Raw genomic sequence first — 15029 nt, 5'->3', positions numbered from 1 at the left:
ACAGACAGTGACACAGGAGGAGGAGCAGACCCTGCCCCAAAGAGCTTACAATTTAGGAGTTATTTGCATTTGCATGAGAGAATGAATGCGCTGTAAAAGTTTTTAATTAATTCAAAAAGTTTATTGTTTACTAAAATTATATATCTAATATAAATTGTCTCTTTCTAATCCATTCTTCTAGAATAGGCTGTGTTAACAACATGTGCACCTTAATGCTGTACACTGCACCTCCCATGGGGTGCGATATGCAGGAACATCGGACACTGCATAGAAAGCAATGGCGATGTTCTCACTATAGTCCTGATTTATTTAGGCTCTCTAAGGCTGGAGAGGATACAGTTTGAGCAGTGAAGCTGGGTGATCCAGCAAACCTGAAATTTGCTATTTGCTAGTAAATGTTTTGAATCATGGACCAGATCCATTCCAGGTTTCCAGCCTTGGAGATAAATAAATCAGGGTCTATATGCGAGGCATTGCATATCATTGCTACAACGTACTGCCGCAGGCATTTCTATGCGGTTTTGTTCACTCCCCCCTTCAATGTAATGAATGGGGTCAGCGTTCCAACAGACAGCAACGCAGGTAGCTGTGTAATGCCGCTGAAGAATAACACCAGGCGAATACATCTGTTACAGTGTAAATATAAATATAAGATAATAATAATAATATAGAAATGATACCTCTCAGAAGCATGGGACTTTTCTGTGTATTGTAAACTGTACTCCTCTGGTACACAAAATATTCATATATTGCAGTACAAAATATAAGGACATTAGCAGTACAAGCAGGTTAAATGCATTGTTTGGAAAACAAGATGCAGAAGTATCTATAGTGCGTGCATAGCTTGGAAAAAAAAAAGTTGCATGCTATTTCTAGCAGTGTATTCTCTGGGGAGATGTAGGGTGGAAAAAAGTTACGCAGAGTCTACAGAGAGTAAAGAACTGGCATGCCTCTCTAGTATGTGTATAGCTTGCAGGAATTGTGAGCAGAATGTATTGTGTAGGGTGGAAAAAGATGCATGGAGTCCGTGGAGAGTAATGAAGGAAATAGCATGCCATGTAGTATGTGTGTACCATGTAGGGATTGTGAATAGAACATAATGTGGAGTGGATAGACTGTTCTAGTGCTTGTTATAGGGAATCTGTAGCTAAAACTGTTATATAGAGTTTTTGGCTTAATGTAGAACTGTAGCCAGGCTATGCATATTATGAGTTCTCAATAAGCTTTAAAACAAATCCTCACTCACCTTTGTAGCTTCAGTTACTGTGGAGCAATTCATCTATAATATTTTATATAAAGCCCTTTCATTTTGATGATTAATAGCCCAGTTAGTCACATGGTTTACCTGCTCCTGAGTTGACTATATGGCAGTTCAGGAGCAGGTAAACCATGTGGCTAACTAGGTGACATGCAACAATTCTGTAAGCGGCAATTGCAAAAGACAGAGCATTCAAGAAGCACTTTTTTAATGGAAAGCTGTCTTGGATGTGTATAACCGTCTGATCGGCATTGTAGACAAAGACAACTGACTTTAAACCAGGTAAATAAATTCCACGTGGATCAAAGCAAAATATATGCAGAGAACTGTCTTTCAATTTCTCTAGATTGTAACCACAGCCTGGGTAGAAAAGCCATTGCCCTACCAGCATGCTATAAAGAAGGGTTGGGTGCTTGTATTTGAGTTGGCAGGGAACTTGAGCTTTGATGTTTGTAGAGCTGTAGGAGGCTGTGCCAGACTCCCGTAGAGAGACTCCTGCTTCCCCACAGAGAGCAATGCTTCCACTCTGGCCAGGGAACCGTTTTTCTTCTCAGGCTGTGGCTGCTTTAAAAAGAAAATGAACTGAATGGCATTGAGCACATTTATTCTGATGCACATGAAATCTATTTAGCTGATTTATTCTGAAAGTACAAATGGGCTTTTCGTATTTTCTTTGCCGTGTGTGGGAGTAAACTGTACTAAGCTTCCCTGTAGTGGCAGCAACTTGGAGAGCCAGACCGCTGCTCTGACACAGAGCACAGCAGTCCATCTCTTCAGCCCACTCCTCAGCTCCCCAATTAACAATGCAGCTTTGTTAATGAGAAATAACGCCATATGCTTTGCTTGTTTGCAACCTGACTGCATTACAAGCAAGAAAATGAGGCTTTAATTGGACTTTAAAAATAGGGAAGGCTTCAAAGTCCGGTCTTAGCATTTTGTCTTCCCCATCATCCATTACTTCTACCCAATCTTTATATAACAAAATAAAAACTGGCACAGGAAACTTTAAAAGAAAGGAAAAAAAAGGTGCTTTTGCTGTAAACTTTCCGGATGAGTTACTGTGTAGCGGCTGCAGCTACTGAGGTCAGTGAGGGCTGGATTTTAGTTTAGTTAGGTATATTTAACTATGTATGGGGTGAGGATAGTGGATATGACTTCTTTATTCTTCTAGGATGCAGTGCATGGGCCTGAGCAGCCAATTGTCAGGGCTTGATATTGAAAGAAGTCATTAAGCTTGTGCAAACTTTAACACTATTTAAAACAGAATTGGGTTGTTAATTGAAGAGAACATGTCCCTTGGACCCTAAATGAATTTTATTGGTCGCTGTTGTGTGCTTGCTTTTTTTTTTATAGAGTTGCACACAGCAGTGGTAGGAAGCTCCCCACTTTTTTGGTCCATTAACATTGTCCCAGTCCCCTGTTCCTTCCTTTGGCACTGGTCTGATGAGAAGTTTTTACTGGTTGTCTGCCAATCCTTGCCTTTGCTCCACAAGGTGCCATCCTTTGCTTTCATTCCATAAGGTGCCATCCCTTGCTTTTCCTTCATAAGGTGCCATCCCTTGCCTTCACTTCATAAGGTGCCATCCCTTGCCTTTGCTCCATAAGGTGCCATCTCTTGCCTTCACTCCTTAAGGTGCCATCCCTTGCCTTTGCTCCACAAGGTGCCATCCCTTGCCTTTGCTCCACAAGGTGCCATCCCTTGCCTTTGCTCCATAAGGTGCCATCTCTTGCCTTCACTCCTTAAGGTGCCATCCCTTGCCTTTGCTCCACCCTTGCCTTTGCTCCATAAGGTGCCACCCCTTGCCTTCACTCCATAAAGTGCCACCCCTTGCCTTTGCTCCATAAGGTGCCCCCCCTTGCATACTCAAGTCCTTGGGACAACCAAATGCTGGTATGGCACAACTAGTTTTCTGAGAATGAGTATGTAAAGACTTCACAAAAGGATTGGAGAATGGTGCCTGTGCAAAGCACTGACACTCAACCAGGGGCCTTACAATAATACTCAGATTCATTTCACATATAGAACATTTTATGTGCCAATATATTTCATTCATTGGGTCTTTCTGTTAAGTCCAGACCTTGTTTGGATAGATCTACACATCTGGGGATCGGTTTTGTATGGCTTCCTACAGCTCTGGGCTAAGACAGGTTCAGACTTAAAGCTGGAGCAATCAATTTTGCGTAGCCCCTGGTGTCTAGCACCAAGGTTCCCAAGGAACCAACCCTCACAGATCTGACAGCAGTGGGTGATACTAAACCTCTCAGTGCTGCTCCCATTCATTCTCCATGGGGCTGCTGAAGGTAGATAATACATGTAATGGTTTAGCAGCATGAGGAAGTAGTAACTGCACCAAAATCTTTCCACCAGTCTGCCATAGCTTTGGTGTGAGCAGTTATTTTTTTCTCTTGTCATATAACTAAAGCTATGTACACATTCTAAAAGACATTTGTAATCATTTTAAGTGAAAATCTACCTGGTGTACAGTGGTTTCCTGGCAGCAATAGTAGATGACTTAACAACCAACGTGGGGCAACCATTGTCATTTGCTATGGTGGAGGATGCAGCAGAGAGTCTCCCACTGGTCCTCCCCTCTCCATAGAACTGAACAGTGCTATGTGTATGGTGCTCATTCGTTCATATGTTAATGAAAGATAGTTCCCAACAACATAAATTTACGTCTGTGCACAGCTTTAGCCTTTCCTGCTCTTTTTGTAGATCACAAAAGAGAAGGATGCTCAGAATCACTTACAGTCACAGGGGGCTCTAGGTAAGTTCTACCCAGTAGCTTTGATATACCTGATAAAACCCAATTACCATGTATGTTGTTTCTTATTATATAATGTATAATATACGTTTCCAAGATAGTATTGGAAGCTCCAGCATTGATTTGAGTTACCCTTTGCCCTGTCCATTATTTATCAGACTTCGGATCGGCGAGGAGACTGAGGGATTTGGATGGAGGTGCGGAGTTGTCTGCAGTTTGGGTGCACATGTCGTTCTCTGCATGATGAATTGGCAATGCACAGAGATAAGCTGCAGAACAGATCAGTTTCATGATATCCGATGTGTAGTGTGCTGCGGTATTCTGAGAGCTCCACAGAGAGATGAAGACACAGACAGATATAGGGGTTTGTCCTTGAAAACTGCAGACAACATGTTTAAAGAGCAAGCTTACAGAGGAGAACTATAGAAGGAGGCATTTATATCTTGTTTTACATGTGCATGTTCAGGGCTGCAGTTCTCATTCTTGTTTTACTACATGGTGCTTCCTTTACTTGGAACAAGCATATAGATTGGGTATTCCGTCTTCAATGGCTTCCTCGTTCTGCATCCGTTAATGAATGTGGTGATAAAGCCACCGATGAAAACAAGCTAGTAATGGAAGTTCCCATACTGACAGGTTCTCTGTAGGGTAGATTGGCAGCTGTGTATTTGAATTTATGCTTTTTAGCAGATGCCAATGCTTATACATTGGTTCGCCATTGTTTTAAAGATGATGCCATGCTTTCCATTGATTCAGCCATGTACCCATACCCACCATTTGCTTGCATGACTTTATGTGACATATTGGGCCTTGAGTCTCCCATCTTCTGGAATACAAAAGGTCCTTGGTGTGCCAACATTGTTGCCTGGATGACATAGACTATGTACAGCGCCGCGTAATATGTTGGGGATATATAAATCCAGTTTAATAATAATATATAATAATAGACATTTTCCGTTGGCTGGCCAATGGCATGGTTCTATAGATGACTCTAGCTGTGTAATTAGAAGCAGGCCAGGACTACAGCACTGGATCACTGGTCCCCTTTAATGAAGGAATTACCAAGGGACATGCATGGTGGACTTAGGAGAGTATCGAAATATCATTAAAATATATCTGTGTGATTCCTGTTTGGTAGCAGGCCTGGACTTGGCACTGGATCCCTGGACCTCATTCCTGGAACAATCCCTAGGGGACATGCATGGTGGACTTGGATGAGTATATAAATGGCATTAGAGGGTGTTTTTGATACAACATAAGGAATAGGTGGGAAGGCGCCAATAGCCTAGGTTGGTATGGGGAGATTTATATGCTTAGAGACGGGCTATAAATGGTACCAGATTATACAAAGTTCGGGAAAGGGATTGAGTATTTTAGCATAGACATCTAGACAGGCCTGACGCACTCAGTGGTAAGAGTGGTGAACTGGATTTCCATTTTCGAGCACATCAACTCCATTTGCATTGTCTGTAGGAAATAAAACATGGTGATGGTTTTCATCCATAGACTTTTTTAAAAAGTTTATCTGATCTTCTCTCTTACTCCTCCTCTCTGATCCCCCAAAGCTGATGCTCTTTGCTGCTTTGTCATTCGATGGGAGTCTGACGTAGTTATATATAATGCAGAACCAGCAGTCCTGCATTATAAGTAAGGATGCTGAGGGTCCACCTACAACACCAAGAAATGGAAAGCAGAGGAAAGAGATAGCTACCAAAGTTGCAGGGATAAGGTAAGTAAAGGTACCTTTTAGTGGTACCCAAAACAAAAAGAACCACTAAACCTTTGCAGTGCAGCGAAAACTTCACTGCAAAAGTAGTTTTGACCTTTGATGTTTTACTAGATGATTATTGTAATTTCAAAGCTCTATTCTGTTCTTTATTAATTTGTTGCACCAGGTCCTTGATATAAATAGCTTGATATAAATAACCTGCAGGTGTTTCTAAGCTGTCAGAAATATACTAAAGCTATCCATCCTTGATGTGATTTTTGAGGATATCTGAATATGAATAACTTCATAATAAAAGCACCAAGAAAGGTCACTGATATGTAAATCAGAAAAATGTGATGAACAGCAAAAAAAAAAAAAAAAAGTAGAATTTATATTAAATAAATATTTTAATCACTAGAACCCATTGTAAAGTATATTTTTCCATCACTGGTTGGAATAAGTAAAACAACTTCACAAGGGCTGCAGGTTGGGTACCAGGGATGTAAATAAATAATTGTGTATAATCTGAGAGCACATTATAATGCATAAATGCGAACAGATCTTACACTGAAAAACTAGATACTGGACCAATTCTATGGCTTAATGGCCATTGTTGTTTGTCAAACAAACCCGTGCTTTGCCCATAGAGCTGCCTGTTGATGCTGAGACTTGTAGTCCCATCAGCAGATAATGGCTCACAGATGCATAGTGATACAACAGACAATACCCTGGCTCTGCGCTCCGGCTAGGCTTTCCATGGGTTTATTTTGGTGTCAGGTTTAGCTGGCTGGCGACTGTTTCTTTGCCAACCAAACAGGGCTTAGACACTTAATACCAGGCGGAATTTCCACAGCACAGCTCTGGTATTTTAATAAGGTTAAAACTTTTGAGTTAAAATGAAACCCTATTCATCAGGCTGGGGTCAGTGCACGGTGTAAATGTGGATTATTCATTAGGATTAGTAGCGATCAAGGGAAGCTGTGATAGACCTCCTTCCCACCATACAAAAATGTTATTTTACTATATTATTATAAACTGCAATAAAACGTGAATGGTAATCAGCAGAAACTGCAGAGCCAGCACCAGGTCATATAGTATCATCAGGACATCTAAAAAACTTGTATCCTTGTAGTCATCAGAGCATAGAAAAAAAACCTAGTTCCAATTCATACTTACTGATATACTTTGCCATGCATCTTGCACCACTGTACGCTGTGTAAGCATATATTGGTGCATTGAGTTTTCAATGGCACCCCAATATACAAACCTGCACATGCATGCAATGGAATGTACATTTTGTATTTCAATATACCGACCATTCCCAACCAAGAGTCTATGGAGTCCTCCAAAGTTCCTCCAATTTAGATGATGCCTGAAAAGTTCTGGGGCCAACACCACTTGGTAGAACCAGCTGTGTGACTCCAATGATCTCTATAAAGGCAGTATTCTAGCCATCATTGTAAATATTAAATCCACTGGTCTCCAGTTCAAGTCTTGTTTGCCACTGACCCCAATAGAATTGTTTTAGCAGCAGCTGCTTTCCACCTAAAAATTATTTTAAGGGTTCTTTATAGACGCAAAGGTTAAGAAAGGCTTTAATACTGTATCAATAAATAAGGCAGGGACTTGTTTTTCTCCATGGACTCATGGGGCCCGCTGAAGATGAATTGGCATGCAATGCAATGCTTAATGACTTACCAAACAACATGAAGGGAGCACAAAGTGAATGGGACCTCTGAATGCCCAACATGGCACATAATGATTTTTTAAAATTATTATTGATTAAAGAAATAAAAACATATTATTCTTTATCCCACCCACCTCCAATCCATCCAGTCTTTGCATGTATTTTTTTTAACTTTTTGAAGCAGTATATACTTGTATGAAATTCATCATCCAGATCCCGTTCCATTACCGGTTCCTTGGGGGCAATTAGTCCAGCAAAAGCACCAAAATTGAGTGGCCCTCCACTGTCACAGAAATCACATTGATTTGTTCTAGAGGATCCCACTAATGGACAGCCATATGAACGTCTGCCAGGTAGTGATGTATAGGGACAACCAAAAAATGAAGAAAAAAGATTTATGTTTGGGATAAGTTTAAAGAATTTTTAGGTAGTATACACACACAAAAAGAATTACAATAATATAAATATATGTGTGTGTATAGACCCTGAACTATTTCCTTGTCCTCAGCAGGGACAGAAGCAGCAATGTATGTCCTAAATATGCCCCTGCCAGTGGCACAGCGGTACATTTGGCATCAGTGCAATGAGCTCCATTGTTCCATAACTTCCTTGTGATTTCTAGTTAATTGTTTTTTTGAAGCAGCTTCATTATAAAGTGACGTACAGGCTGGGACACTCATCTAGCACGCAGAATTATTTTGATTGGTTTTGTGGCTTTGCTGCTGCAATATAACGTAATACGCAGTATAATCATAATGAGATCTGCATTTCATTCTCTTAAGTCCTTCTTCCCTCGGGATAAACTTGCTGCTTTGCTTCCCTGTTTCTGATTGCATGCAAAGAGCCGCACAATGAACACAGGAAACTAAAATAAGAATGTATATAGAACACATGGGACAGCCAGACACCTACCTACGTACACTATGTCAATGGCTTTACCTACCTTATAATTATGTTTGGTCATTCATATGATTCACACAGTCCTACCATGAAATGACAGAACACTTTATTTTTATAGTTGTTTTGTCCTTTATGTTCTTATAAACCCATAATAGAATATTAAGTGAGATCTAGAGTCACAGCTCACTCTTCCTCTCCCCTCTATCTCTCTCCCCCCCCCCTCTCTCTCTCCCCCCCTCACTCTCTTCCCCCATGTCTCTTTCTCTCTCTCTCTCCCTCCCTTCCCTCTCTCTCTCCCTCTCTTCCCCCCTCCCCCTTCTCACTCTTCCCTACTCTCCCCCATCTCTTTTTCTCGCTATCTCTCTCCCTCGCCCCTCTCTCTCCCCCCTCCCCGTCTCTGTTTCTCTCTCCCTCCCTTCTCTCTTTCTTACCCCCCTCACTCTCTTCCCTGTGTGTGTGTGTCTCTCTCTCTCCCCGTCTCTGTTTCTCTCTCTCTCCCCCCTCTCTTTCTCCCCCTCTCTCTCTCCTTCCCTGTGTGTGTGTATCTGCCCCCTTCCCCCTCTCAGGATGTCTTTCCAGGAATTCCTGCGCCAGTTTTCCCGGCTGGAGATTTGTAACCTCACGCCGGATGCGCTGAACAAAGACGACGTCAGCAAGTGGCACACAACGCTGTATGACGGCTCGTGGCGGAGGGGCAGCACGGCCGGCGGCTGCAGGAACCATCCAGGTAGGTGGACCCTCAGCCTTCCAGCCTTCCATTAGTTTGTATTTCTTCCAGCTTTCTCCCTTTATTATTGGGATTGATTTGCATTGGTAAATGATGATAAATTCCAGCTCCTCATAGGACGTCTCGTGATTTATCTCTCCGGCTCCTCATTTCTCAGCCACATTCTGGATCAATCCTCAGTTTAAGGTGACGCTGCTGGAGGAGGACGATGACCCCGATGACAATGAGTTGGCCTGCAGCTTCCTGGTCGCCCTCATGCAGAAAAACCGCAGGAAAGAGCGGAAGGCTGGAGGAGACATGCACACCATCGGCTTCGCTGTGTATGAGGTGGGTGTATCGGGGGTCCGGGGGGTGAATGGGGTAATACTACCTGTATGGTGTATCGGGGGTCCGGGGGGTGAATGGGGTAATACTACCTGTATGGTGTATTGGGGGTCCAGGGGGAGAATGGGGTAATACTACCTGTATGGTGTATCGGGGTCCGGGGGGAGAATGGGGTAATACTACCTGTATGGTGTATCTGTGTCTCTCTCTCTCTCTCCCCCCTCCTTCTCACTCTTCCCTACTCTCCCCCCCTTTTTTTCTCTCTCTCTTCCCCCCTCCCTCACTCTCTTCCCCAGTGTGTCTCTCTCTCTCTCCCCCTTCTCTCTCTCTCTCTATCTGCCCCCTTCTCTCTCTCTCTCTATCTGCCCCCTTCCCCCTCTCTCTCTATCTGCCCCCTTCCCCCTCTCTCCCTTGCTCTGTTTTTCTCTCTCCCTCCCTTCTCTCTCTCTTCCCCCCCACTCTCTTCCCCCGTGTGTGTGTGTCTCTCTCTCTCTCTCTCTCTCTCTCTCCCCCCCTAAACTTTTCCTCTTGCTGCAGAGCATCATCTTCCTACCTACAAGATTTGTAATCTCTGCTATCTACACTGCAGTGGGGTGGCTACAAATGAAGACATTCTGCAGAGAACATGAATTGTAGCCACACACATTATGATTTGCAGTTCTCTGTAAATGAAGATATTTATGGGGGGGGGGGGGGCTCATTGAAAGCTGTTTTTGATTTTGGTGACACTTTAATAGAATAATTGGACTGTTGATCTGTAAGCATCTGAACAATTCCCACACCTTGCAGAAGATTGTGTTTTTCTCTGACACAGTTAAGTAACACTTAAGGTCTTCTTCGTCCTCCAGCCGGTAACTGGACAGTGAAAGGAGAAGCATCAGAATGATTTTGTCGCTCTGTTCTCTCCTCCTATCAGTCACGTATTTGCATCTGATCACTACATCCCAAATAAATGCTTCCATGTGTCACTACTCCCTCTTATTCTGATCTCTGCTGAATGCATCCCTACACTATTTGCATTGTTAGAATGTACAATTGTTATATATGTATTGTCCAGTGCATACAACCTTTGCTTTACAATTGTAACATTTCATATGGAATTTACCCATCACAAAAAATTCCCAATGTATTATACATTTCGAAACAATGAGGGTGCAGACTCCGACAACTTTCCGAAACTTTCCTTGCTATTTTCTGCTTTCTCTGGTCATATAAAATAAAGAAGGTGGAAGAGTCACAGCTTCTTAACTTGTGTGTAGATTTCAGTTTGAGCTATTGAGCTCTGTACACATTTGCAATTTTTTACACTTTTGGTAAGGACAAACTGGAAAAACAAAATTTAAAACTGTAACATCTGACCAGTTCACCTAATAACCAGGCATTTGGGTGGTTTAGGAGTGTTAAAAGAGGTGAACAGCATTGGTTCGTCTGCCAATAACCCCCAATCTGAAGTTAGCCCAAGTCTTGGAACTAGAAGTGTGCACAGGTTTGTGTTCTTATATGTGGAGACCCATTCCTAATCTGGGCCCCATGGACCCCTGGGATCCCATTGGAGTTTGCTCGGGGTTCCTTAACCTGTGGCTGATCGTTCATTCTTTTGATGGTGCCCGTTGAGTCCCTGAACCAACATATGTTGGCAGAGCCAGTGGCATGACACCAATAATCATTTTAGATGTCTGGCATTCTGATTACAATTGGTATTTTATCGCAACAATTGCACTCTAAAGGGGTTCCTCAAGATTTAATGCAAAGGTTCCTCTAGGGTAAAAGGTTGACTGATGTAGAGTATTGTAAAATAATGTTCCCTTAGCACAGGGTACCATACCTGGGAACACGACCCTACAGCCGGTAGGCACCAAGGGTTTTTGGCACCCTTGTACCCTTGATGCCCTTGTATTGGGATAGAAGGACCAGTCATTATCTTTTTTTTATTAATATGATTTGTGATGAATCGCTTCCATTTTGTTCTTTGTTTAGGGATGAGGGAAGACCTGTACTTCACCGGGATGAGGGACACGAGTTACTTTACCTGTATAGTCGGGGGTGGCGATCTCCTGGTACTCTGCCCGTTACACAGAAGCGCGGATCTGTCCGGGTATCTTACAGAAGAAGACTTTCAGGGCATCACAGACTTCAACGATCTTCCCAACTCCTTGTTTGCTTGCAATGTTCACCAGTCTGTTTTTGAAGATGAACCCAGCAAGGTAAGGTCTTGTCTTATGAAAATGTTTGGGCAAATATTATTCCAGCTGAACTTGATAAATAGATGAAAGGCATGTATGGGATCTGTTTTACCTGCAAATAGATTTGTTTCTGTGAGATTTATAGTGACCATTAAATGTGAGACCTATCATACCAATAAAAAAGTGCAGTTCTTCTACTTCACCACTAGATGCTGCCAGTCTTCATCTTTGGATCATGCCTGGGGTCATTAAAGTCACTCCTGAACCCAGGCAGTCATGGGCACACCCCCTGGGGCACAGCAATATTCCAGCTGGTGATCACTGTACTGCTGAATATTATGGTGCTTATACAGCTTGCCACCAATGCCCAGGGGTAAGGACTACTGCTTGCTTGTGTCAGGGAATAGGAGGAAGCTTTTATTCCTAATATTAGTGGTCTAGTCAAAAGACAACGGGAAAAAAGACTAAAGTCTGAGACGGATGTGGACATGGGAACATGGAGTTGGACTTATTAAGGACATTGTCAACTTGCCCATGAAAGTTAAAGTGATGTCATCACTTCTAATGTCACATCTTTACACCTCCCTACACCCCTATATGAGAAGACCTTGCCCCTGGACCCTACCTGCACTCCATTGGAGCTTCTTGCTTATCTGCTGCCAGTGTGAACACCCCAATCTTTTGGGTAAGGGGCATGTGGACCACTCATATGTGAATGAAGTCAAATATTTGAATGCAGCTCCGTGTATTTCTTAAACAATTTTCCATTCACTTGCATTGAGCCTTTAAACATGTACACCATAGCCATCTCCTCTTCTGGGAGTCTGTTTACTAAAAATACAAATAATGACTCCCAGGTTATTCCCTAATCACTGCTACCAGCCTGCAGGAAAGATAATATTGTGTGTATCAATTCTGGAAAAACATATAGTGGTGGTTATACCCCCAAATCATCCAATATATATATTATTTTCCTTATATTAAACACAAAAATGCTTCCTATAAAAATAAAAATCAACAAGTAAAAACATTCCAGAATGTAGTGAATGTGCTGTGCATTGTACAATGCGGGAATCTGATAGACAGTGTAACTTCTATGCACATGCAAAGGGGTCACATCAACTATGGCTGCACAATAGACAAAAAGGATGGCTTGGGACCTGGAATGTACAATGGCGGAGGTGGTGGCTGACAGAATGGAGCTTGCATTGCCCGCTGCTTGAAGCGGACATACTTAGCGGCTCATATTGTGCTTTGCATGCTTGCAGTTGATGGCTACTTCTCACTTGCACTCATTGGGCCTGATTTATTAAAGCTCTCCAAGGCTGGAGAGGATACACTTTCATCAATGAAGCTGGGTGATCCAGCAAACCTGGAGTGGATCTGGTCCAAGAGTGAAAACATTTGCTAGCAAATAGAAATCCATTCCAGGTTTGCTGGATTACCCCAGCTTCACTGATGAAAGTGTATCCTCTCCAGCCTTGGAGAGCTTTAATAAATCAGACCCAATGACTTAAGTTCTGCTTGAACTCCTACTGTCACCATGGATTGCTTTTTCCTTAGTAGTTTTTATATCCTCATTCTATTTCCACAGAATGAGTAAATCGAAAACCATGTAAGAAAAACACTTATAAATAACTTCCATCCAAGTCCAAGGGTGCTTTGCGAACTCTTCTTTTGGGGAACACAACCACTGTGCACATTTATCTACACCTGCAAGGAAGTATAACCCCCATCCAAAGTAACATAATCACAGCTCACTGGAAGATGTTATTAAGGGAAATAAATGGTAATAAGGGAAAATGAATCTCTATTCTCTCAAAAGGGTCCTCCACAGATCTCTAAATGATTCCATGGGCATTGCTATGTCTCTGATATTCACACATTCATCTGCTAAAAGAATCACATAAGTGGGACAAAATATAACCCAGAATCATAGAAAACAAAAAAAAAGGATCTACACTATAGGAATAGGATGTACAATATGATATATATATATATCATATTGAAGCTGCTGATATCTCATCCAAGATGGCAGAATCTTTCAGCAGTCTCGGGGCTTTTGGGTATCTGTACAAGGAAGGCGTTTGCCTTTAAATGCTATGTGTAAAATATGTTACATGCAAATGTGATCTTATGGGAGGATTATTGTTGAAATCATTATCTAGTGACAGAGTTAAGTAAAATGCAATAAACTAGTGGTCATCAACCAGTGGATTGTGGACCACTGGTGGTCCACAAAAAAATGTGGACATTATTTGCAATTTTTATGTTTTATTAATAATAAAACAAAAAAAATTCTAATAAATTCTTATATTCTGAATGACAATTATCATCTTTATATTGCACTAAATTTACAAACTGTACTAGAGACCGAAAAACAAGGGAGGCGCAGCGTGATGTCAGTGTAGTGTTAAGTTGTATGAGGCAACCGTTACCGAGCTGTACGCTTCAGTATTGTTTCCACCAATACAATAGTCACCCCGCTCCGAAAATACAAATTCTCATCCGATTGTTTTATTTTGTTTATTTCTCAGATGGTCTTTTAGGTAAGTATGACCTTAGCTGTGTATTTTCTATAACTGTTATATTTAATGGCGTCATATAGTTTGACTTTGATAACTATCATTTATTGTTTGGTCTTAGATTGGAATGAAATAAACCCATAATGAGTGAGAAAAAGCAAACAAATATTTAGCATTTCTTTAGTAATACCAAAGATAATGCAACTAATGATAATAGTAACAGTAGTAATACTTCACTTCACCGTGGGCTGATCAATAAATCAGAGCCGCCACAGTCCTTGTCAGCACCATTAGGAGGATCATTATTTTACAAATATGTTTATCTTTTTAAAAAAAATCATACTAATGGTCCACTAATGGTAAATTCTGAATTTAGTGGTCCGTGAGGTCCGAAAGGTTGGTGACCGCTGCAATAAATCCTGTATATGTCTGTATATACAAGTAATATTGATATCTTTAGGGCAGTGAAACTCCCTTCACTTTGCCACCTTTTCATATCGTTTATGTGCTCAGAGTTTTACTTTAAAACTGTGCCACCTTATAAGAAGACGCAGCCAAGGTTCTGCCCTGGTAAATCAAGTTATCAGACAGATGGTCCGGTTTACTAAGTGGTGCTAAGCTGGGTGGCACCTCTTGGCACATGATTTGGGGATTAGCAGCGGGTAGGGTGTCGGCCTCCATGGCCGGTTCTCACAATGGTGCATTTATCCTTACTTTGGTTACAAACTCCTTGCTTTGGTAACGTCCACAAACAGAACTGCATTGGTGGAACCTTTGAACCGAACACACATAAAGACCTCGAGCATCTCATAACTAAAAGCGGTGAAAAGACTGATGTGAGAATGTGATCAAATAAAATGATGACTGTCATAAAAGAGTAAAATCTAATGGGAATCAATACATTAAATGTCATCTGTAAAAGTTTTAAATCTGCAGCTTTGTTTAAAATAAA

General features: G+C 41.7%; 2 protein-coding genes across 2 annotated transcripts in view; both read left to right on the top strand.

The window, feature by feature from the left end:
* The window catches only part of RCAN2 (regulator of calcineurin 2), a 77120-nt gene that overhangs the window by 6579 nt on the left and 55512 nt on the right, over positions 1-15029 (top strand). The window contains exon 2 of the mRNA XM_072407419.1: positions 11347-11573. Within this exon, the coding sequence (XP_072263520.1) occupies positions 11349-11573 (225 nt within the window). The 5' untranslated portion in view covers positions 11347-11348. The remainder of the gene's footprint in view (positions 1-11346; positions 11574-15029) is intronic.
* Positions 8877-10235, top strand: LOC140329682 (calpain-1 catalytic subunit-like). The gene is made up of 3 exons (XM_072410073.1): positions 8877-9045; positions 9203-9372; positions 10218-10235. The coding sequence occupies exons 1-3, from the start codon at positions 8886-8888 to the stop codon at positions 10233-10235; spliced, it is 348 nt and encodes a 115-aa protein (XP_072266174.1). The 5' UTR covers positions 8877-8885.

This window comes from Pyxicephalus adspersus, chromosome 4 (genome assembly GCF_032062135.1).
Source record: "Pyxicephalus adspersus chromosome 4, UCB_Pads_2.0, whole genome shotgun sequence".
NCBI lineage: Eukaryota > Metazoa > Chordata > Amphibia > Anura > Pyxicephalidae > Pyxicephalus > Pyxicephalus adspersus.
This window is presented reverse-complemented; position numbering and strand designations above follow the sequence as displayed.